This window comes from Rousettus aegyptiacus, unplaced genomic scaffold (assembly GCF_014176215.1).
Source record: "Rousettus aegyptiacus isolate mRouAeg1 unplaced genomic scaffold, mRouAeg1.p scaffold_m13_p_7, whole genome shotgun sequence".
NCBI classification, from domain to species: Eukaryota; Metazoa; Chordata; class Mammalia; order Chiroptera; family Pteropodidae; genus Rousettus; species Rousettus aegyptiacus.
In genome coordinates this window covers 97715081-97739147 of record NW_023416310.1, presented here as the reverse complement: position 1 = coordinate 97739147, position 24067 = coordinate 97715081, and the positions used below count along the sequence as shown (strand labels likewise).

Below are 24067 nucleotides of genomic sequence, written 5' to 3'. Positions count from 1 at the left end.
GCATCTTTGGAATGTCACAGAAGCAATGCTGTATGTGTCTCTCTGCATTCTATCAACTGATTTTGATTTGTTCCATTACCAAGGACGTTCATTTGATTACTTGCTTAAGGTGGTATCTGCTAATGTATTAGTTTCCTGTGGCTGCGTACAAATTACTGTAAACTGGTGACTTAAAACAACAGAAATGTAATCTCTCACAGTTCTGGAGGCCGGAAGCCAAAATCAAGGTATTGGCAGGGCCACACTCCCTCCAAAGGCTCTAGGGAGGATCCATTCCTCACCTCTTCCAGCTACGGGTTGCTGTTGGGGATTTTCTTGGCTTCCTTAGCTTGTAGCTGCATCGCTTCAGTCTCTGTCTCTGTTTTCACATCACCATCTCCTCTGTGTCTTCTTTTCTGTGTGTCTCTTCCAAGGACACTTGTCACTGAATCTAGTGCCCATATGAATAATCCAGGATGCCCTCCTCATCCCAAGATCTGTAACTTAGTCATATCTCAAAGACTCTTTTTCCAAGTAAGGTAACATTAACACAGGTTCTCAGGATTAAGATATGGATCGATCTTTTTGGAGACCACCATTCAACTATAGCCAACCTTCTCCACTTTAAACTTACTCTTTTCCTCTTTGAAATTAGTAAGTATTTTAGGGGGAAATACTTTCAAACTATGTAAATAATTAGAATCATTTATTCTTATTTATTTATTTTTATTTTTTATGCCTACAGCACCTGGTCTTCCTAGGTGGTCTCCCATCCAAGTACTAACCAGACCCGACCCTGCTTAGCTTTCGAGATCAGATGGGATTGGGCTTATTCATTCAGGGTAACATGGCTATAGACAGAATCATTTCTTCTTTTGATGCTCAGATCCTCCCCAGTTTGGTAACTGGGAGCCCCTTCAGGCTGGATTCTGTATCCTTTTGACACATTGAGCACTTCCTTACTTTCCTGGCACAATGAGATATTCTGGGTTCATCTTTTGCTTTACCTGCCCCAGTCCTGGAAATGCTATTTCTCCACGGAGCCCTAGTTCCTTTTAGTGGCAAATGGTATTGAGAAACTGAGGTCCAAGTGGTGGGTGTGCTCTTTGCTACAAGGGGGTAGCTTCTCCAAAGCCCTTCTCTGAAATCTGGCTTCTACTGTCCTTGTTTGATCATTTCCCGAATAACCATGCCCCCATCTGAAGGTTTGTGTCTCCTCATGTTGCCACTCTCACCTCATAGATGACTTCCACACCCCACTCAGACTCTGTCCATGCTGGGCCATGCCCTAACCATATGGATGCCTTCCTCACTCCTTGTGGGCCCTAACACCCTGCTCTGGGTCACTGTGACTCCTCCTACCCCACAGGCACATTGTCTACTTGTTCTGCCTCACCTTTATTACTGAGTTATTCCAGAAGGGAAAGGAAGAGGAAGAAGAAAACTTCCCCTTATTTTCAAACCATAAGCATTTTTTGTAGGCTCACAAACTTCATAGTGATCATGTTTAATGGTAACTTATATACTGTTCTGTGGTCTACTTAATTATCTTTCTATTTTTGAACATTTAAGCTGCTTCCAGTGTTTCCTTTCATGATTGATTCCACCATGAACAGCTATAGGCCTATCACATCATTGTTGCCATTCTAATAGGTGTGTGTGTGTGTGTGTGTGTTTAAAAAAACAGCTTTATTGAGATATAATTCATGTACTGCTATAGGCTATAGGTTTGTGTCTCCTTGAAATTCATATGTTGAAATCCTAACTGCCAAGATGATGGTATTAGGAAATGGGGCCTTTGGGAGGTGATTAGGTGATGAGGGCAGAGCCCTCACAATTGGGATTTGTGCCCTTAAAAAAGAGGTGGCAGTGAGCCAGCCTGCCCAGTCAGCCATGGGAGGCCACAGTGAGAAGGCACTATCTGTGAACCAGGAAGTGGGCTCCTGTCAGACAGACACCAGATCTACTGGCGCCTTGATCTTAGACTTCCTGGCCTACAGAACTGTGAGAAATAAATTTCTGTTGTGTATAAGCCACCCAGTTTGGTATAGCCACTCAAATAGTCTAAGACACATACTATACAATTTACACATTTAAAGTGTACGATTCAGTGACATTTAGCATATAGTTCAGGAACTCATGCAATCATCATCACAATTTTAGAACTCTTTCATTACCCCACAAAGAAATCTCACACCCTTTATAGACCTATAGCTTGTAATAAGAAGGCTGGAAGTAGGAAGTAGCTGAGATGGGCAGATCTTGCTCTTGGCTTACTCTCACGACCCAGAGCTTACGATGAGCCCCGGAAGTCAGCCAGCTCTCGGATCTCCCCTATCAGAGCAACCTCTTGCTGGCCTGCTCAGAATGTCCCCATAACTCCTCTCCTTCAGCTTCCTCTGCCGACTCCTAACCCCGGCTGCCTTCAGTGGGGACAGAGTGAGGGAAGAAGGGCTGCTCCTTGCCTTACTTAGGCCAACAGGGCCACTTCCACCTCCCCCAGGGAGTTGAAAAAGAGAAGTGACTCCAGTGTACAGAACTGAGGAGGGATGGTGGGGTAGCCCTCAGGGTCTTTTCGTCCTCGGTCCCAGTGCTTGAACTCAAAAGCCAGTACTTTTCTTCTCTGAGAAATAAAAGCAGATTCTTAATCATTTTAGCCTCCTGAATCTAAGAGGCTCCATGACAACAAAAAGCCAAAAGAGACAGAGGGATCGAGTCAGTGAACACTCATCATGGATCAGAAGTGCCCTCCCCGCAGGTGAAGGCTTCTCCTTACAAGCCTCTAGGACTAAGGATGGGGTGGGCATGGGGGCTTATCCAGGTTCCTGTTCTATTCAGCAAACTCTTATCTAGCACCTGCATGTATTACCAGCCCTGTAACAGACTCTGGGACACAGATAGGAATACCTTGATGAGGTTCACAGGCTAAGGAGAAAAATGAGCTTTCTCACACCTACAACAGAACACAAACTATGACAAATGTCAAGAGAGACGTAGAGACATATTGCTACAGGGCTTAAGGAAAAGAGAAACCTACCTCAGTATAGAGGGTAGAAGAATACATTCGGGAGGAGGTAACACTTAAACTAAGCCATAAAAGATGGTTAATGTTTAGACGGTAGGAATGGGGAAGGGCAACTCACAACGGTGAGCATGAAGATAGGAGAGTGAGAGAAGGCTGGGGCAGTAGTCTGGAAAGTCCAGAAATTTCACTGCTTTATCCTTTCTGAAGACCTTTAGGAGATAGGTCCAGGATTGATGAGGCAGGGAAAGGGAAGAATTAGTCACCGAAAGGATCAGAAATTGGGTTTTTGGACTCAGGGACTAGAGCTCTAGTGGTGGTGCTTGTGAGAACAATGGGATGTGTATCTTGAAGAGGCAGGAGGCAAACAGCAGTGGCTGAACCTCTGGACTGTGGCAGAATCCAGACTCCCTCTAAGTGGCCCCGTGTGGGAAGTAGATAATGACTAGCGCCTTTGATCACATTGGGAGGGCTCCAGCCTCCTAGCTAGCTTCGAGGCCCACCAGCCATTTGTCTCACTCATTTTGCAGGTCAGGTCAGCAACCCAATGACCTGGGCTAAAAAGTAAGCTTGGAGGTATGAGTGGGGTTCCTGAACGTCAGGGTGTAGAGCAGCTTGGCTGAGAGCCGAGGGATCAGGATGGAGCCACTGGGTGAGGGGAGTTGCAGGAGGTCTCCTGGTCTCCAGCCGGGAATGGAAGGTAAATATACAACCAGAGGCCAGATGAGGAGTGGTTGGTCCCGTGGAATTAGTTGGGACCAAAAATTATTCTTAATAAATTGTCTCCAGATTGTGGAGAGACTGGTGAGCACTTTTCGTGACTTGGACATAGTAAAGCACCCACATTCTCAAAAGCAGTTACATTCAAATGCAAAGAAACATACAGAATTCATATTTGTACAAATCAAAGAAGAAAAAACCCAAAGAGGAAAGAATGCCTTGTATGGGAATGATAAACATCAAATTCAACAAGATGGTCATCCTTAGGGTGAGAAGGAGGGGAGAGATCAGGGAGTGAGGCTTCTATTTTATTTGTAATATTTTAATTCTCAAAAAATTTTTTAAATAAGTATGACAAACTATTGAGACGGACAGAGCTGGTAGTTGGGACAGAGAGATTTAGTATATTATAGTCTGCACTTTACAATATGTTTGTGATATTGCATTAAAAAAAATCAAAAAACATTACATCAAGAAAATTGTTGGGGTGGGGAGCAGGCATGTCCTGATGGGGGCAGGACAGGGTGGGGACAGTGGCCAAGTGTCTGAGATCAGGTGCAGGAGGGGTGGGCCGGCAGACCCAGACCCCCAAAGCTGGCAGGGGGCATGAAAGGAGGTACTATAAGAGTTAAGGGCTGGCCCCAGTATAGTCCCCATGTTCAAGGAAGTGAAAGCGCGGGAGAGTGTGGTGAGGGTGTGTGTACAGAGGGTGTGTGCTCTGTGAACTCCATAGACGTGGCAGCTCCGGGTAGAGGCTGAGCTAGAGTGGCAGAGTCTCCTTTGCTCAGCTGTCCACCAGTCCTGAGGGAGTCTTGTGCTGCCGCCAGCCAGACAATGCACCAGGTAGACTCTCCACTCACCCCCTCCTACCAGGCTGGCCTGACTGTCTGCAGGGGCCCCTCGCCTTTCACCGATTGTGCTTCCCTTTTTCCCCTGCACATCTGGAGCTGCTTCTCCACTCACTGCCTTGGTCTTTTTATGGGAACTCTGTGAACTGGGCCCCACAGAGCCTCAGACTTTCAAGTCAGGGTGGGTAGACTTTCTAAATGGGAAGGGACACATGTTGAGGATTGAGAGACTAAAGGGAGTTAGTTCATCCTGGATAGCCTTTCCTGGACCCCAGTGCCTACCCATAGGAAGGGCCAAACTGAAGGCTGAGAGTTAGTCAGGGGACTCCACCCCAGAGGGCCTGCTCCTCATGGTCCCGATGGAGACAAAGAGGCTAGGGAGAAAAGGTTTCTTGAGCCTGTGATAAACTTGCCAGCTCTGGGGTTTACAGTGTGGAGGTTTGCTACCTTCACAGCAATCTCCCCTAACCCCACACTTAGCAGGGTGGAGACAGGTAAGGATCAGACCCTCCAACTTTAGGCAGAAGAGTGCTGGGACCCTCAAGAGGGAGAAGCTGGCCTCAGCTCCTCAATACGACCCTGGCAGAGCCAGCAATGCACATTGGGCATTCCTTCCCTTCCAGGCCCCTGAACCCCATCCTGTGGCCTGGGGGATGTTATGGATATGGTATCCCCCTCGCTTCACCCCAAGGTTCCTTCTCTTTTTCCTTCCTCCCTCCCCCCAGGGTGCCTTCCCTCCACCTTCCTTGTGAGTAGGGAGAACCTAGGATGCTGGACACAATGATGCCCTTTTCCCAGGACTTCAAGAAGCAGCTGCTCACTGCCCACTGCCGGGGACATGGGACAACGTCCCATAGTGTGCTAAGATTTCTGACGTAGGACACAGGATCTGTGTAGGAATTTTGATGGAGACCTGGGGACAGAGGGCAGTGGGAGAGGACTTGAGGGCCAAACTCTATATGCCATGATGTAATGAAGCACCTCTCTTTGCTCCTTTCCGAACAACTTTGTCTCCCTACCTCTATTTCTTTTTCCTCTGTTTCTATCTCTGTATCTGTCTTCACTACTGTCTCATTATCTCTTTTTCTTTCTCTTTTTCTCTTTGTAATTCTCTCTTTCTCTCTGTATCTCCCTCTATCTTTTTCTTTTATTCTTTCTTTTGCCATGTGTGTATTTATCTCTATGTTTCTCTGTCTCTCGTCATCACTCTGTCTCTCTTTCTCTTTGTCTCTGCTCCTCTCTCTTTCTCTCTTTCAGTTCCCTTTGGGTGCCTGTCTCTTTTTATTTTGGTCTTTTTCTGTGTATACATACCCGTGTCACCTTCTCTCTCTGCCACTCTCTTCCCAGGCTGGCCACTATCCCTGGCTTTCTTCAGCTGTGAATGGCTCAGCGGGGCAGGAGCCCCAGAGAAGGCTCCCGGAAGTGCTAGGCGGAGCCTGGGAACCACCTCGAGGGGATGGGCTGCCCCTGCTCACCGTCATTGTAGCTGTCTTTGTTCTGCTGGCAGTCTGTATTGTGGTAGCAGTCCACTTTGGGCCAAAGCTACACAAGGGCCATGCTACTCTCCCCACAGAGCCACCAGCCCCAAAACTGGAAGGTGGCATCTACCTCATCCACTGGCGAGTGCTGGGCCACCAGGGCAGTCATGAAGACACCCAGCAAAGCCCTCCTATTCACGGCTCCTACTTTGTGCCAGATGGGCCTAGGCTCAGCATCGATGAAGTTACATATCTGTAGGAGGGAGACTTTGGAAAGTTGGCCTGACCTGGCTCAGAACAAGAAACTGGATAGAGAATTAGGATAAAAAATTAGGATTGGAACCTGGGGGTCAGAGCTTCAAAAGTGCACACATGGACTAAGCGGGAGCTGCCCTCTCAGCAGAATATAGAGAAAGCCCTGTCGTGGGCAGGGGAAATAAAAGAAGCTTGATGGCCCTGCCCAGAAACATGCTGCTGTGAGCATTCCCAAGGCCCAAGGCCGCCTTCACAAAGCTACTCCCTCCTCTTCAGGGACCACCTGACCTGTGAACCTCCTTCTCCAAGTCCCTACCCCTCCTCTTACCCCTAATCTCCTCTCCTTTGGGTGTCAAGGTAAGTCAAGCTTGAAAGTTCTACTGTGCAGCCTCTCCTGCTCAGAGACATCAGAGGCTTCCTGTAGAGGCCTCGACCTACAGCCCCTCGGTCCTGTGGGGGCCAGCCAGGAAGAGCCAAGGCAAAAAGCTCAGGGCTCTGCCTTCTCTGGCACTCAGGAAAGGAAAGAAAATCTATTGCCCTTCGCTGACTAGGAACATCTTTTGGCTGTCAGGGACCAGGCCTTGTCAACAACTTCTAAGGCCCATGCACCACTTATAGCTCCCCAAATTGTTTTTGAATGGCTCTCACTATCTTAGGGCAAGACTCTGGTCTTGCCTTCCCTTGACAGGATGGGAGAACTTTGGGTGCCATCATTATCTCCCACTTTCCGTGTGAGTGGGCTTGTTGGGACTAGCCTAGAATTTACCCCAGGACATTCCCAGATCTAGAACCTTCCAGCTAATGGGAAAACAGAAATGGAAAAGGAGCTCCATGGAGCTTGTCTAGGGGAAGAAAGGAGTGAGAAGATCTGCAGGCGGAGGGGCCTGGAAGATGCAGGAGGTTAGGGGGGCAGAGCTGGGCCTCCCAGTGGCTCTCCGGAAAAGCACCCCATTCCCTGACACCTCTGAGCCTCACATGCAGTGAAGAGCATGTAGACAGACATTTATGGAGGGACCTCTGGGTGCTTTACTTTTGGGAACACATGAAGATAAGTCAACCCTGAGGATTTCCCTCAGTGAGACCCCAGCATAATCAAGGAGGCTGGGAAATAACAGAAGATGAAGAGGAACAGAAGTAGAGATTGTAATATGTGCAGAGGACTGGCTTGCGCCCTTTGGGACTGACAAGAGGCAGCTATAGTATTAATAGCTGCTCCTTCTTGAGGACCAGCTACGTCCTGGGCATTGTCCTCCTCTGTGGGCCTGCAATATTGTACTGTTCACCACTTATAAAACCTTGGGGAGAGGAGCTACTGTTATTCCCATTTTGTAGTTGGGAATATCAAGACACCCAGGTGGACACATGTACTAAGTGGTGGAGCAGGATTTGATCCTGGGGCCGTCAGACTCCACAGTTTGAGCACCATGTTAGGGGCTTCATGGGTGAGGAAAGTCGTGTTGGGAAGGCCCTTGATTCTGGGCTGGTTTCTAGGTATAGTAGCGACTGGTGTGATGTTAGAGGATTCTCAGGCCTTGGGGACAAAATGACTGGGACAGCTGGGGAGAGGAGGAGACTATTTCTCCCTTCACTCTATTGGCTCTGTCATCCTTGGAGGCAGTTGGTTCCTTCTGAAATGTGTGTCTGTGTGTGGGGGCATTCTCCACAGTTATGCTGTACTCAGAAATGCATATTGAGCATTTGTGATAACAAAGGTGGGAGGGAGGAAACAAGGCATGATGGGAACGAATGGAACTGGTGGAAATGGGCCACCTCCTTTCCCAGATGGAGGCGATTTTGCCCAGACGGTCTTGTTGCAGTGGCTCAGTTTTAACAGTAATAGTATAAGGTATAGCAAGCAGGTGGCTCGCTGTGTAGTCCGACGTCCCCCAGGTTATGTCCCACCTCCTCACACAAACCCTCTTCCCCCCTTATCCTTTTGCAAGCTCTCTCATCTGGGGACATTTATTCAGTGGCCTTTGCTTCTCTGAACAGCCACTTGCCCCCCTCATGGCAGCTCTGTGCTCCCTCAGGCAGCGCCTGGTCCCACCCTGCCCTCCAAGCCTGGAGACAAGGGCATTTGTCCCAGCTCTCTGCCCTCAGGCCACCTCGTGGGCCCTGTCCACATTGAAATGATATCCACCACCCCACTGCCCTATAGTAGAATGAGGAAAGGTATAAGGAGGTATTTCTGTTTGGACACCAAAGATAATAATAAAAATGCCAGTCACTGTATCAGTCAGATTCTAGCCAGAAAAAGATGGCACACTCAAATTTGTAATTTGAGGAGTGTCTAAAAAGGTGACCATTTAGAGAGGGCAGGTATAAAGAAAATGCAAGCAAGAGTTAGTACTCCTGGACAAGCAGCAAGCATCAGTGAGGAGCTGATGCCACTGCTGGGCCTGCAGGGGCTAGGGGAGAGAGCAGCTCATGGAACCTGGAGAGAGGCTGGGCTTCTGAGAAAGTTTGCTCAAGAGAGGTAAAGCGCCCATAGTGACCTTGACACCACAGGGAGGGAGCTGGGGGAATAAACACTCCACCTCACCTTCCTCCTCCCCTCCATTCTCTTTCTGAGGCTCCCCATTGACTAAACATAATTAGAAGCCAGAGGGCAAGGGAGCCTGTTGATGCCATCCCAGGGCAGATGAGGCAGAGAGGAGTGGAGAATAGGTTTGGATGGTCCAATGGAAGACACCAGGCACATGTCCTTCGTTGACGTGGCATTTATAGTTTATAGGAAACTCCCATATAGCCACGGTCCTCACAACAACCCTGTGAGGTAGGTAGGGTGCCAATTATGATCCGTTTCATAAGTAAGGACATTGAGGCTTAGAGAAGTGAAACAACTTGCCCAATGTCAAGTCGAGGGACCTCCTTTGAGGGGTCTCCTAGGGGAGGAAATGGTTCTGCTGAGCATCTAGCTGCTAAAGAAAGCCCCCAACCCAGAGTCTTAGGGATTTTTGGAGGCTCAGGCAAGGTAACCCTGGGGCTCAGAAGATATCTGTGCGGAGTGGGAGAGGCTGATCCATGCCACTGATGAGGAGCTCGGGCTCTTGGTGCAGCGTGGAGGAGCCAGGTGCCTCGTAGGTCCCCACAGTACCCACAGTAACCTCCTCCCTTTCCTCTTGCCTCAGGTGCTTGAGGATCGCCTGTGACAGGGAGAAGTCGCTTTCCTCTGTAGGTTCTGGAATAGGGTGGAGAAGATGGGGGAGCAGTGGGTGAGGATCTCACATGTTCCCACTTGAACATACCCATAGGACTTGCTGGGCAGATCCTCCAACTCTCCCTCCTCCCCACCTCCTTAGGGCCGCTCCCCATCCCAGTCACTGGAGTTAGGGTTTCATGGAGTCCTAGGGCTAGAAGTGGTTTTAGAGATAGTTGAAGTCATTCTCACTAACCCTCTCACTTTTACAGATACTGCTCAGGAAGGGACTCAAGGTCATACAGAAAGGGACCCAAGGTCACATAGTGGCAGAGCTGAGGCTGCAGCCCTAGTTTCTTGGCTCCTCGCCTGGGGCTCTTGTGCCTCCTTTGGCATCCAGAGATGAAATGAGGGGCCCCTAGAGGTCACCTCTTCACACTCCATCCAGGACCTACAGCCAAAAACCTCAGAACAACCAAGTGTCCCAAGTGGAGAGGTGAAACCTCTCTCAGGAAAACAAGGGGCAGGGCTTGAACATCTTGACCACTTGGGAAGGCCTGGAGCATGGTGCTGTTGTATCTCCTCCTGATCCCCTGTGAAACCCCTGGGACCCCTGACTCCTGCCCTGAATATCAACCCCTTACCCTGGTAGACAATGAGGCGACAGCTTTTCTGAGACTCAGGGTCATCTGCCAGGATGTCTGCGAGCGTCCTGCAGAAGAGTTTAGCTTGCTCAAGCCGATCCTCCTGGCTAAAGCCAGCTCGGGCATCCTGTGACATGGCAAACAGGGTCTGCAAGGGGGTGGCATACTCCAGGACACAGGTGCCTACCTGGAGGAGGTGAGAAGAAGGCAAGACTAAATCAGAAGCCAGGCACATGGACACTGGACCCCAGTGCTAATACAGGGGCCCCATTGCCTCAGTCTGTAGAGATGGAATCCTGGGAGGCACCACCCTGATGGGGTCTACACTGTCCGATTGGCCTTTGCCTCTAATACCCCACTCCTAAAATCGGGGCGAGGGCTGCACTGAATTTATCCTTCACAGAACCTTCCCCTAAGTAAGATCTCAAGGCAAGGCCCACCGAGCCAGGCTGTTAATTGCTACAGTTGGAAATCAAATCTGGGGTTCAACCCTGGTTTGTGTCTCCCCACCCACCCATGTGAAATCCGTCAGATGTTCTCATAGCCTTCATCTAGGGCAGTTTTTTGGTCAAAAGCATGGTATATTCAGGTTGAAATCGCCCACTTTCTCCCTGCTTCTCGGAGTCCCAGTTTCCTCATCTGTAAAGTAGAGGTCACAACCGTCCCTATCCTACCAGGTAGTGGTGGTGAGTTGTTGAGGAGGTCAGATGAGGCACCTAGAATAGCATCTGGCATGTGTAAGTGCTCAATAAATGTCACTTACCATTGTCCTCATTCAGTGCTGAATCTTGCCTAGCTTTTGGGTCACTGAGAAAACTGAGGCTCCGAGAAGGGCAGTAAACTTTTATCAGTGCCCGGTCAGAGCCTGGAGTTCCGGGACTCTAGGCTTGACCCTCCCCAGCAGAACCCACCTCCCAGCACACTCACCGGCTTCCCTTTCTCCAGAAGCTCATAGACACTGTTGGTGTAAACCCGGTTCTTGATGCCAGCACGGTCAGAGCTTTGCCGGGGCAGCTCATGCAGGAAGCGAATGTTGGGGTCAGCCGCACTCAGGTCGTCAAGCACCCCACAGTCCAACGGGAAGAGGATGTATAGCCGATGGCTCCCCACACCCTGTAGTGTGTTGCCGTGGAGCTGATTGTAAGTATGGATCCGGGCCCGGAGCCCTGGGGTGGAGAGGCCCAAGAAGTCATTCCCACTAGCCCTGTCTGCCACCTGGGTCATTGGTCCCCTCAATGTGTAGTTAAAGAGAACCAAGTATCCAGTCCCCTTGCATTGTCTAGGAGGCCGGGAGGGGAAGTGCTCCCCACCCCGCCACCTACTCTAACAACTCTTATTCCCCCCACTTGTCCTTTGTCCAGATTTCTGTCAGCCTCACTCCTTCCCACCACAGCTTTCAGGACTCTGAGAGGAAGTCAGAGCCTTGGAGGTGACATTCCTAGCATCCCTGGTATAATAAGCCAGACCTCTAGCTCAAACTGTTTCCTAGCAGAAGCCATGGTGTCAAGGGAAGGCAGCGGTGAGACGTGGGAGAAGCCCAGCCTGGGCCGGTAAGCCAGAAGAATGAGACACAACACAGTGGAGTGGTCAAGGGCCAGGCTCCGGACGGACCTGGGTTCAACCCTGCCCCCTCTCACTCAGCGGTATAACTTTGGACAAGTCACTTTGTCTCTCAGAACCACAATTTTCTTATCTCTTAAACAGCTGATGATTATCCCTTCCTCATAGGGTGTGAATTTAAAGAGAAAATGTACATGAAGGGCACATAGCATGCAGTAAATATTCATTGAAAGAATTCATGAACAGGTCACTTAATATATCTTTCTGTAAACTAAGTGTAATAACATTCTTCATGCCTATAGGATTGCTTTGGGAATCAAATGATTTGTTAGACATGAAAATATTTGGAAAAACATAGTGAGTCACGGAGACACAAGAGGCTGTGTGTGTCTTATTATCTATCTTATAGATCTAGAAATGGAGACACAGAGGATGGCTCACCTGGCAGGATCAGCCGCAGGTACCCAATATAATATGACCATGCCAGCCCGTGGGCCACGTTGAAGTGTCTTTGTTCACAGACTGTAGAGACCTCAGCTGGGGTCAAGCCCTGTGGACAGCAGGGTAGGGCTGAGGGGCCTCCATGAAAGAGCCCTCCTCCTTCAAGAATATTTCCCAACCCGCTACCAATTTGCTCCCTTCTCTGCCCTTGCTGACCCCACTGTCCAGGACATTACAGGCTCTACTCCAAGAACCAACCTCTAAACTAATCCCATTCTCACTACTGAGCTCAGAGCAAGTCACAACCAGCCATGGCCTCCACTTGGCCGCACCCTCCATTTCTCTCTGTGTCTTACCCGGAGGCCCAGAAGAATGTTCAGTGCCTCCGAGAAGCCCAGGTGTGCAAGCATCCAAGTGAGGGGCAGGTCATCTATGTTTGGGAGGGAGGTGTAGAAATAGAAGGACACCAGCAGCACTACCCCGAAGCGGATGGGACAGCTTAGGCAGGCCCGAACAGCCCTCCAGTAGTTACCCCGGTACCTGTAAGTGACAGCCAAGCCTCAGGTTCCAGCTCAGCTCAGCCAGAGAGAGGGGCAAGGCCGGAGATCAAGGGAGTGAGACATGTTGGGTGCCCAATCACTTGGGAATTTCAGGAAGTCACCTGGAGTGGATGTGGGACAGTTCCTCGGCCAGATAGCAGACCCTGTTGGACAGCAGTCCCAACTGCTGGGAAGCCAGGTGGAGCACCAGACACCGGAGCGTGTATTCTGATGGCTTCCCCGATAACCAAAGGGCTGCCAGGCAGACAATCAGCAGGACAAAGGCTGCTATGTTCCTGGCCCTGCGACCCCTGGGCCGTGGGATAGATGGGTGCAGGCTGGAATGGGACATCTGTGGGTACCAAGAAATCCATGACCATACTCCCCTTACTTTTCTATCATTCTAGGAGGCCCTTGCTGGGCACCTGCCCCCAGCTATCCTTTTTCCTGATGCCCAGCCATACCCACAGGCTGCTCTTGGAGAAACCTCTGGGGACAGGCTAGGCATACAGCATCCCAGAGCTCCAGTCTAGGAGAGATTTGTTGAAAACAGAGCAGGTGAAGAAGTGCATGCGCCCACACATATACACCCCACCCAACCCCAGGGAGACCACAGGTGCAGTGAAGAAAGAAGGTAGTGACTGTCCCAGACCTGAAAGTGTGCTATGAGGTGCCGCTCACCTAGGAAACCTTGGGGACCTGGGCTTCCCTCTCCCTAGAACCCATCCCAAGAAGGATCTTAGTCAGCAAAGCTGTAAACGACAGTTCAGGGGGTGGGGGCAGGGCAGCCAGAAGGCTGTGGCCCACTTCTGGGTCCCCAGGGGCTTCAGCCTTGGAGCTCCGGCTGGGCTGCTCCTGATCCTACCTTCTACCTCTTAGACCGAAAGTTGTTTCTGGAAGACAACAGGGAGAGATGGCCTGATGCAGTGGCTCCCAGACACCAAGGGCAGCCTGAAAACAAAAAGTTCAAAACAATTGAAGCTTTCTCCACAGCACTCCAGCTGTCGCATCTCATCAAACCACAGCTTAGAGTGCCCTGGGGAGAAGGGTATTTCCTGGCCCTCGGCACGGAAGGAAGAGCCTTCCCCACAAGGTCTTGAGAAGTCAAACGCCAGTCCTGGGGTGTGTGGTGCGGGGAGCTTGCAAAGGTCCGCATTCCATTGCCATTTGCTGCCCTAAAGCCGAGGGTGTTCAGAAACTCCCTCACATTCCCCTGAACCACAACCCGAACACCAGCTTCCCCTCAAGACCCCACAATTAAACACACTCTACCAATACCCATGCGTGTCTCCACACACCCAGCCTAAGGCAACACACACCACACCATGCAGCCCCGCTTGATTATGTTTATTCTGATTTGCAGATGCAGATCCTCTTTTTCTGAAGACTGTGATATGGGGAGGGAGGCGGGGAAAATGAAGTTATTTCCTGTAACAACAGCCTTTCAGTAAAGGGCTTGGAAGGAGCAGAAAGCCCGCAGGGGAGTGTGGGGTTTGAGCTCTGCACAGGAAGTGGCCACGCCTGTGACTGCTCAGAGAGAATCTGGCGGTTCTAGCCAAAAAGGCAGTCACGTGGACAATATTAATAATAATTTTTCGAAAGTGTTTACCATGCTCTAGACATTATGCCAGTGTTTCATGTGTTGTTTTACTTAATCCACTCAGCTACCTAGGTATGATACTATCCCCATTTTACATATGGGTAATCTGAGGCTCTGATTGCCCTAAATCCCATAGCTAGTAAATGAGGGAGAAGGGATTTAAAGCCAGGTATGTTGCTTCAAAGCACGGCTTGCTCTGTGCCCTGACTTCACAGGAAAGGGTGGAAGGTGCCAGGACCTAGTATCATGCTTACAGTTGCTCCTGGAATGGGGAATGTCTCTGGCTACTCCCTGGCAACCTGAGAAGCCGATTCCACTAGAGGATGGGGCAGACCTGGAGAGTGGGAGTGGGTACCCACAGAGCAGCAGCAGTTCATTCCTGCCCAGGTCAGAGCGTCTTTGCCTTGACCCTTCTCCACATCACAACCAGACACAAGAAAATGCCACATTTGTAGATGCCAGTGGCCTCCCAGGAGCAACGAGCCTTCCTTAAAACTCTCTTGGTTTTGAAAATTATTTCCTAAGAATGGAGGGAATCCCCTACCTTTACTCTTCCCTACAAATGGCTCCTGAAAAGGCCCGCTATGGTGGGGAAGGTCTCAGCTGTTTCAAAACCAAAGAAAGTCAAGGTTGCACAAGAGAAGGCCTGAGCAGAGTCCTCCTGGAGGGGCAGCTGCACGTCTGCCCCAAGGTCCAGCTGTGTCAAGCAGCCTCGGGCTGCCAGGATCCTGTCAGGCTGTCTAGCACCAATGCCCTTGGGTGGCACCACTGCTGCCAGCTCTGCTGCTTCATCCTGGTTGTCATTTCCTCTGAAATACATTCTTCATCTCTGCTCCCTTTTCCTGGAGGAAGATCCTCTATTTTATAGGCTGGCTAAGTTGCTACTATCAGAAGCCTTAACACACGTAAGGCTTCTGATAGTAGCAACTGGACCCAGCAGTTCACTTCTAGGAATCCTTTCTAAAGAAATAATCGCCCCACGTGCATCTCGGTGGAGCGGCCTCCCTTGGTGGCCTCTGCAAATGGGTTTTATGACCCCGCCCTCTCCACCCGTGATTTGCAGTGGCATGCAAGGGGTCACCCCCAAGGTTTCCACCAGCCCATAAGCAAAATGCATGGCAGCCATCCCCTCCAGCGGCTTGCTAGTGTACACTCATGACTACTACCACGCCACTGGGTTCCACTTCCAGTCACAACTCCTGTGGAAGTGCCAAGTACCCCAGGGAAGCCATCCACCCTCCCCACCCAGGTCTTCCTAAGGCCGACCCCTGGTGGGTGAACTTTTTCCGAAAGTCCACTCTCCCATTTGTGGCCACAGTGTTGGAGCCCACAGAGAACTCAGAAGCTCTCCCAGGCCTCCAGTGGCATGATCACCTGTGACCTGGCTCAGGAAGCCAATCTGACAGCCAGCCAGGCAAAGTCAACACCACCCTGAGTGACCACCCCCAGCTGCCTCATAGACTGGGCAGGCCGCAGCAAGCAGAAGCATTTGGGTTCTTTGATATCGAATTAACAAAACACCAGAAAGGAAATCGAAAGAGCCCCGCTCTTTACTATCCAAGCCACACCCGAGGCTTCTGTGAGCTTTGTGCCAGGTGAAAAATAAACACCGAGTGGCCAGCGAAATTTTTCAGGTGTTTGTAGCAGCGTTGTCTACACTAGAGATAAACTAAAAAATATCAAATGGTCAACAATTGGAGACTGGTTAACGAAGTAAAATGTGGTTCATCTTACAGTAGAATGTTGGGCGGCCACTAAAAAGATGATGTAATTTTGTATTATTGACTCTTATATATGTTTATTATATGTTTCTTACTGAAGAAAAGCAGTGTACGGAACAGAACATTGCATTTTTAAGAAATATACATTGCACGAAAAATGGTCTGGAAGGATATATGACAAAATGCTAACAATGATTACTCTGTGCGGTGGGAATATAGGTGATAGTATTTTTTTCTCTTTTTGCTCATTACATTTTCTAGGGTTTCTTTTCCCAACACCAAAGGTGTATCGGTTGTTTACTGCTTAGAGTATGCTGTAAAGAGGAAAAATCCTAACACTGCGTCAGCCTTGAGGCCTTAGGGATAGGGCTGCTGGTGAACGTGTCAGGCCAGGGCCTGTTGTCATGGCACCTACAGCTGGGCCAGGGCGATGAGTTTTACACAACTGTATGAGTAAGTAATTAACTTCAGGTGTGGAGAGGGCTATGAAGTCTGCATTCCTGCTGCTGCTCTGAGGGGAAAATGGAATACCCAAATCCAGATTTCCCTGAAGGAGTGCCATTTAAGTTAAGTTTGGAAGGAGCAAGGGACCTGGGGGTGTGAGGGGTGTGGGAGGAGGGGACATGGGTATAGAACATTTTGAAAGGGCAGCACATATAAAGGCCCTGGGGTGGGAGGGAGCTTGGCCTGTGGAGGAACAGAGAAATGGAGCATGTCGCTGGGGCATGTAAGCATGTTGGAGGTTTGTATTAGTTTCCTAGGGCTGTTGTAACAGGTGGTGGCTTCAAACAACAGAATTTTATGCTCTCACAGTTCTGGAGGCTAGAAGTCTGAAATCAAGGTGTTGGCCGGACCCCGCTTCCTTTGAAGCCTCTAGAGGAGGATCTCTCCTTGCATCTTCCAGCTTCTGGTAGCCCCAGGTGTTCCTTAGTTTGCAGCCACAGCATTTTGGTCTCTCTCTCCATCACAGTGTTCTTCAACTGTGTGTCTCTGTCTTCGCATGGCGCTTCCTCTCTTACAAGGACACCAGTCATATTGGATTAGAGCCACCCTAATGACTTCATCTTAACCTGATTACATCTTTAAAGACACTGTTTTCAAGTATAGTCACATTCACAGACACTGGGTTTTAGGACTTTAACACATCTTTTTAGGGGACACGAGTCAACTCATAACAGGAGCAGTGGTGTATGAAGGGAACTCGAGAGTGGGTCAGAGCCCTGTGGCCTGCGACCAGAGCCTTAGGTCCTGGAGAGCGTCAAGACAGCTGCATGAATAGAATTGTCTCAACACTCAGACCAGTTCTTCCAGACTGACTGTCTGGCATCTGAGGAGGAAGCTAAGGGCCACAGAGGGAAGTGAGGCCCTGTGCCAGGGCCAGACTCACACACACACTGCCCTCAGGCCAATGTCATTGAGTGGCATTGCCTGGTAGCTGCTTCTTCCCTCCAGACACCCCAGAAGTGTTGGTCTGGGCCAGCTCTCATTTCTCCAGCCCAGTTACAGCTCCCATAGGTCATGCCTGAAACTTGTTATCAGTGTTCCTGGGAGAGAAATAAACCTCTAGCCCTCATTTAGCAGACAGTGGACCTGAAACAGTGTGTGGAGTAAGGAGGCCTGTGGCTTCTAAGGAACCAAGCTTTTGCCCACACAACCACTTTTATGTTTAAAGGTCCCTAATATTCATGTGCGAAGGTCCTTGAATCTTGCTAGAACAGGGACATTGGGGAGATTTTAATATCAATTGACCATGGTACACCTAGGATCCAATCTGGCCTCTGCCTCTCCTGTGACTACGGCACAGTTATTTAACTTCTTTGAGCCTCGCTTTCCTCATACCTAAAGTGGGGATGGTAATACTTTTTATCTCATAAGATTGTCATGAGGATGGAAAGAGATAATACCCTTGAAGACCTGATGTCTTGGAAATCCTCAGTAATTGCTGACTCTAATCACCTTATCACCACCACCACCATCATCATCATCATCATTCCCACTGACAATCACACTCCTGCAGTCGCCAGCCCCAGTCATCAATGGCCTCCAGTCACCCTTTCAGCAGATATAGAGATTTGATGTTTTATCCATAGGGGTCTCTGAGTCTGACCCAAGCCACCTCCTTGTTACAATTTCATTGCATCATCATGAAGCCAGCTAGTGTATCATGGTCTTTCCTGGACAGGATGATATCCTAGTAGATGTGATAGAGAAGGAGGGGCTGAATGATGCGTGATTGGGGATGGGGAAGAACGGCTACCATATTTTTAAGGAGCGAATAATTAACCCATTACTCCTAGAAGGTGGTATCCAGCAGGATGGCGAGATCTACAGTTGTTTTTTGTTTGTTTTTGGTAACAGTTTTATTGAGATATAATTCACATACCATATAACTCACCTATTTAAAATGCACAATTCAATGATTTTTAGTATATTCGCGTAGTTGTACTACCATCACCACAATCAATTTCAGAACATTTTCATCACCCCAAAAAGAAATCCTATAGCCATCACCCCTCAACTACCCTCATCCCCACCCCACCTCTAGGCAACTACTAACCTACTTTCTATATCTGTGGATTTGCTTTTTCTGGACATTCCATTTAAATGGAATCACATAATACGTGATTATCTGTCTTCTTATCATGTTATAATATAACGACAGTACATGATGAGCAACCACAACAAATGATGGTGTAGCCCTAGATTTATTAACACTGAAAGATCATCATAGTACATTTTTAAGTCACAGATCTAGTTATAAAATAGTCCATATTAAATAAACTCTGGTGCCTTCACTCAATGAAATATTTTGCAGCTCTTTAAAAATGAGATAGCTTCTTGTATGCTGATATGGAAGTATCTGAGAAATATATAATGAGGGGAAAGAGCAAGTTGAAGAACAGTGAGTATGAAAACAAAAGGGTATATATATGCATATGTGTTTGCAATACGATGAGAGCAGTAAATTTTAGGGAGTTGAACTGAGTGATTGAGAGCAAGTGGAAGAGGGAGACTCACTTTTAACTGCATACCCTTTTGTACTTTTCTATCTTTTAAATTTTATACTGTCTGTGTTATTACCTATTCAAGCATTAAATAAAACAGTAATAAGCCACAGTATGTATATTATGATACCATTTTATTTTTTTAAGTATGTGTATATCTGCAAGAGAAAAATTCTGATTGTAAATACAACAAAATACTCATAATGGTTATTTTGAAAGGGGGTTAGAGGAATCTAGATTTAAAAATATATCCACAAATTCTTTGCTACTTCTTTCAAAAGGCGGAACTTAATTCCCCTCCCTGGTATAGGACTAACTAGATCATAAAAAGCTTTGTGGTTTCTTCCTTGTTCTCTTTCTTGGATCACTTGCTCTGGGGACAGTCAGCTGCCATGTCATAAGACACTCAAGCAACTATGAAGAAGTCCAGGTGATGAGCTACAAGGCCTCTTGCCAACAATCTGGAACATTTTGCCAGGGGTATGCATCAGCCACCTTGGAAGTGAAACCCCCAGCCCGAGTTAAGCCTCAACTGAAGCTCTGGCTGACACCCAGATTGCAAATCTCACGAAAAACCCAGTAAAGCCACTCTAAAATTCCTGGGTCTGAGAAACTGCGAGGGAATAAATGTTTGTTGTTAGAAGCTACTAAGTGTTGGGGTAATTTGTTACATAGCAATAAATATAATAATACAAGTTTAGATTTTCATTTTGATTATCATATTTGTAAGTTTTTATTAAAATAATGTGTGTTGTTTGCATAATTAAAACAGAATAAAGGAAATGAGCAGGAGAACAATGGAGATACAGTTCTATTTGAGGTTCATTCACTCAGCTGTGTGATTCCCTACATGGGGACAAACTGGCCCTTTAGCAGTTTGAATGAAGAATCCTTTAGGTCTCTAGAGGACCACAGAGCAATGTAAGTCACCATCAAAAGGCTATTGACCTCCTAGGCTGTGTTTATGGGAATGTAGTATCTACATCAAAGGAGGTGAACTCATGATTCCCTCAGGCCCCAGATCAGATTAGAGCTGGGCATTGGACACAGGTGACCAGAAGTTGCCGAAAGGCCTGACGGTGCCCTCTCCTTCTTTTTGGACCCCTTGCCTCACTGCTCCTTCCTCAGTTGGTACTACAGCAAGACTGAGCCTTGTCAGTGCCCTAGATACTCCATGTTCTCTGTCACTGTCTGGATTCTCTTTCTGTCTCTCAAACACCCCATTCCTCCCCATTATGCTGCATTTCCCAATCAGCAAACTAAACTCAGGGCAACAGCAAAACTCTCCCAGTTTTTCTTTAAAAACTTTGATATTTGAACAGCATTGAAGTTGCTGAGGATGACCTTTGCCTGACCACAAGGAGATCTCCCCAGGAAGTTTTCCCAGGCCCCATGCTGGGTGAGGACCTTGCTTCCTGCTCCGTGTCGGCCCAAATCTTTTCTATGGGCCTTGTGCATGGTTTATCATTACTGATGGTTTGATTGTTGGTTTCTTGGACAGACTAAGAGCCAGGGGAGGACAAGCATCAGCCTTGCTTGCTCTCTGCTGTGGTCCCAAGGCCTGACATACAGTAAATGGTCAATATATAGTTGTGAATTATGAATGAACAAAAAATAAACAAACTCAGGGGGACTGAGCAATCTCTTCAAGTGTCTGAAGGCTGTACAGGGCAGAAGAGTCTTCCTCCTTGTGACCACAAAAGGCAGAAGTAGTACACGTCAAAGTGAATGCTAAATTTTGGTTTTAAAGTCAAGAAGAATCTAATAATAATATAGGCTTCCTGTGAAGAAGTGAGCTGTAGTCATCAAAGGAGTTTACAAGAAGCCTGGTGGGCTCTCTGTGAGGGATGGGCTACAGAGAAAATTCTAGACTGGACAGAGATTGTGAATTCCCAAGGTCCCAGGCAAGCTGTGCTGCTGAGGAAGTCATGAGGGTGTCTTCTTGGTGGGGGATGGGAGAGCAGGTGATTTTTTTTTTGCACTTAAGGAACTTGCTTCTAATTCAGGCTGGCTGAGCAGAGCTGGTCAAGTTCACCTGTCCACACTTTCCTAACCCAGCTCATCTTTTCTTAGACCTGTGAGAGGCCATGTGGCTAGCACTAGTGACACCTGGTGGCCAATTGGACTAGGACAGAGGCAACACCACCACCTATCTGTCCATCTGGTTCAGGGCTGTATCCCAGGGCCTAGTACAATGCTTGGCATGTTCAATGAATGAGTACATGAGTGAGTGTGTGAGTGAGTGAGTGAGTGAGTGAGCGAGCGAATGAATATAGACTGTAAAAAAGGGGATGAAGAAAAGTTGCTGTCTCTCTGGGCCTGAGACCTAACCAGGGGGACCAACCGGGACTGCAGGAGGGGGCCAGACAATTCATCCACTCACAGACAGACAGGCCTCTGATCTCTCTCCTGCCTCCCTCTTCTATGCCCATCCTGTGTCCTACGGGTATATGTCAGGTGGGGAAAGGAGCTATTTTGGGAAAAGGTTTAAATTAATTAAAAGCTGCTCCTTCATCTGAGATTAATTGTGCTCTGGAGCTATGAATAGACACCTGTGGCCTTGGGTGGAAGTGCCTGAGTAGAGCTCCTTTCCAAAAGAGGAGACCGAGGCCCAGAGAGGGTAGGAACCTGCCTGAGGTGCCACAGCCAGACTGTGGCTGGGATGGTACTCTCAGGTCCAGCTCCTTAGGTCAAATCTTAGCATCTCACCACATAAGATAGAAACATAGAGGAAAGGAACAGTTGATGTCGAGCCTGGAGAAGCAAGTACAAGCATCTTAGCCTGGTATGCAGGACTTACTCATCACTGGTGGTACCCTAGAACATGCCTTTCCTTCCAACCAAAGAGCTGCAGCACCATCTGCCCCAAACCGAATGTGCATCCCCTCCCAAACCACCCAGAGCCCTCCTCTCAACCACTCTGTTTTATACCCATCCCTTCAACCGTATGAGCAGGCTTAACCTCCCTGAGCCTCAGTTCCTTAATCTGAAAAGGGATTGTTTGAGATGTGAGAGAGGCTGCATGTCAAGTGCTTAGAACACTGCTTGGCAACTGCTAAATATTCATTAAGAATTATAGCTGCTATTTCTGTTGCTATGGTAATTAAGACCCAATTCAAGTCCTCTCTACAATCCCAAGCAGATGGAGACATCTTTGAGGGCAGAGAGCAGAGTTCCTTGACTACTGTACCCAGAGAAGACTCAGAACACAGTGGTGGTCTTATTGGCTCTAGAGGGCACCTGCTGGCTGGTTTCCCTTAGCACCTTCCCTGTGGTCTGGGCAGGGGCCAGCCCTGCCGTTTGAGCCTGGCTTTCAGGCTGTAATGAGTCATTTGTCTGGACTGAGCTTAGGATTTCTCCAATGGATCAAAATACAAAGGGAGACAAGGTGCTGCTGGAGCACAAAGATGCCATCCCCAGGTTCCCTGGATGGCACAGAAGGGCCTCAAAATCCCCAGCAGAGGAGCAGGGATAGGTCCATGAGGCCATGGAGAAGAAAACTGATATATAAGCACAGGCTCTCCTGGGAATCCCTGTAAGATGGTATGCCCCTAAACCAGACCCCTATGGATGGTAGCTTGAGGGGGACTGGAAGGACCCTCTTCCCCCAGTCACCCCCAAATCTCCTCCATCCTCATGGCTGAGTGGATATTGGCTTGAATTAAGAGGCAATGGGGACTTATTCTGGATTGTTCTTCTCTCACATGCAACCATGCCAGGTCCTAGAGTTGCCTTGAGCTTGGATTATGCCCAGGTAGTCATTCAATATTCAACAAGTATTTATTGAGCCCCTTCTATGTGCCAGTCACCTTGCCATAGAGCTTACATTCTGGTTGGGGAGACAGACAAAGAAGCAGACAGGTAAAACTCTACTTAGTAACTGCTATTTTGGAAGTAAGCCCAGGCCTTGGGGAGAGCAGGTGAGAGAGGTGACCTTCCAATTCAATCTAAAGAAAGTGGAGAAGGTCTAGTCTCTAGGCAAGGGGAACCTATGTACAGGCTAGAAGGGAAGAGAGCCCTGGTATTTTTAAGGAGCTGCAAGAAGTAGGTCTCAACCGCAGGAGCCTTGTTAAACATGGTTGCTACTCTCTGAGATTCTGATTCAGTGGGCCTGGGGTGGGAACTGGGAATCTGCACACTCAACAAGCTCTACCAGTGATTTTGATGCAAGCGAACTGCAGCTCAGCAGGTGAGAGGTGCATTGTGAAAGATGGGCTGGAGGGTGCAAGGGTCCAAATGTAAAAGGCTGGGGGGTCAGATGGAGGAGTTTGATCTTTATATCAAAGGACTCAGAGGGTGCTGAAGAATGTTCCTTCCTCTTGGGAACAACAGAATCTTTACAAAGACCCCTCCTCTGGCTGCAATGTAGAAAATGAGTTGAAGAGGGCCAGACTGCTGACTGATGTAGCCTTCCAGACTGAGTGGATGTTGGCCTGAATTAAGAAAGAGGCAGTGGGGACAGAGAAGTAGCTGGATTGGGGAGGAGACAAGAGCATCACCCACATGACCAGGGATTGCGTGGGCTATGAGATAAGGGAAGGGAGCCAGACAGAGGGCAGGGGAACAGGTGGCGAGGAGCCAAAACCTGGTAAGGGAGGTCAGAGGAGTGTGAGGATGGAGGAATGGATCCAATGCCAAATCCAAGGGGTCTGAGAGGCACAGGCCATGGTGGCCATGGGCTTTGCTTGTGGACGCAGACTACTGGTGGGGAATTAGGGCACATACGGGACTCCAGAATAAGGAGGCCCCACACTCAGATGCGTGCTGAGTCCACAGCTAGTTGCAGACCAGAAAGGTTCGGACCGTAGCTGGCTGCATACCTTTCTTTTCCAACCCTTTGGTGACCTGCCCCCTCAGCTGCCACTCCCAGCATGCCTCCTGGCAGTGACCTCATGGGGCTCGGATGCCAAGGCCCTGGCCATTGCTAGATGGCACTGTTCCTAGCAGTCTACCTATGACTCGCCTGCTGACCTGCTCCTGCTCCATCGCCACTAGGGCAACAGGTCCCTACCTGCCCACCCCCATCGGTCAGTGCCTCCAAGCTGGGACCACTGGCTGGTTGACTCTGGCCCCATCTCTGGACTTTTGCCTAGACAGTGTGTGTTTTTTCATGCTT

The 24067-nt window shown here is 48.7% G+C and overlaps 2 protein-coding genes and 1 pseudogene across 11 annotated transcripts; 1 reads left to right on the top strand and 2 right to left on the bottom strand.

Annotated features, from left to right (window-relative positions):
• Positions 1 to 715: 715 nt before the first annotated feature.
• On the bottom strand, positions 716 to 838 carry LOC118606058 (annotated as a pseudogene).
• A 3614-nt stretch (positions 839 to 4452) lies between these two features.
• On the top strand, positions 4453 to 6904 carry SMIM33 (small integral membrane protein 33). Of its 2 annotated transcripts, none has more exons than XM_036224833.1 (2): positions 4453 to 4564; positions 5917 to 6904. In XM_036224833.1, exons 1-2 carry the CDS (start codon positions 4556 to 4558, stop codon positions 6304 to 6306), a joined length of 399 nt encoding a protein of 132 aa, XP_036080726.1. In that variant the 5' UTR covers positions 4453 to 4555; the 3' UTR covers positions 6307 to 6904. The 2 variants fall into 2 exon arrangements, with proteins under 2 accessions (XP_036080726.1, XP_036080725.1); XM_036224832.1 differs by having other exon boundaries at positions 4515 to 4564; positions 5827 to 6904.
• A 2102-nt stretch (positions 6905 to 9006) lies between these two features.
• Positions 9007 to 14050, bottom strand: STING1 (stimulator of interferon response cGAMP interactor 1). Of its 9 annotated transcripts, none has more exons than XM_036224828.1 (9): positions 13945 to 14050; positions 13491 to 13576; positions 13090 to 13154; positions 12748 to 12977; positions 12443 to 12626; positions 12087 to 12195; positions 11013 to 11251; positions 10086 to 10272; positions 9007 to 9483 (listed from the first exon to the last, which is right to left on the bottom strand). In XM_036224828.1, the coding sequence occupies exons 4-9, from the start codon at positions 12975 to 12977 to the stop codon at positions 9290 to 9292; spliced, it is 1143 nt and encodes a 380-aa protein (XP_036080721.1). In that variant the 5' UTR covers positions 13090 to 13154; positions 13491 to 13576; positions 13945 to 14050; the 3' UTR covers positions 9007 to 9289. The 9 variants fall into 9 exon arrangements, with proteins under 9 accessions (XP_036080721.1, XP_016021873.2, XP_036080723.1 ...); XM_016166387.2 differs by having other exon boundaries at positions 13898 to 14028; XM_036224830.1 differs by having other exon boundaries at positions 13924 to 14025.
• Between the last annotated feature and the right edge of the window lie 10017 nt (positions 14051 to 24067).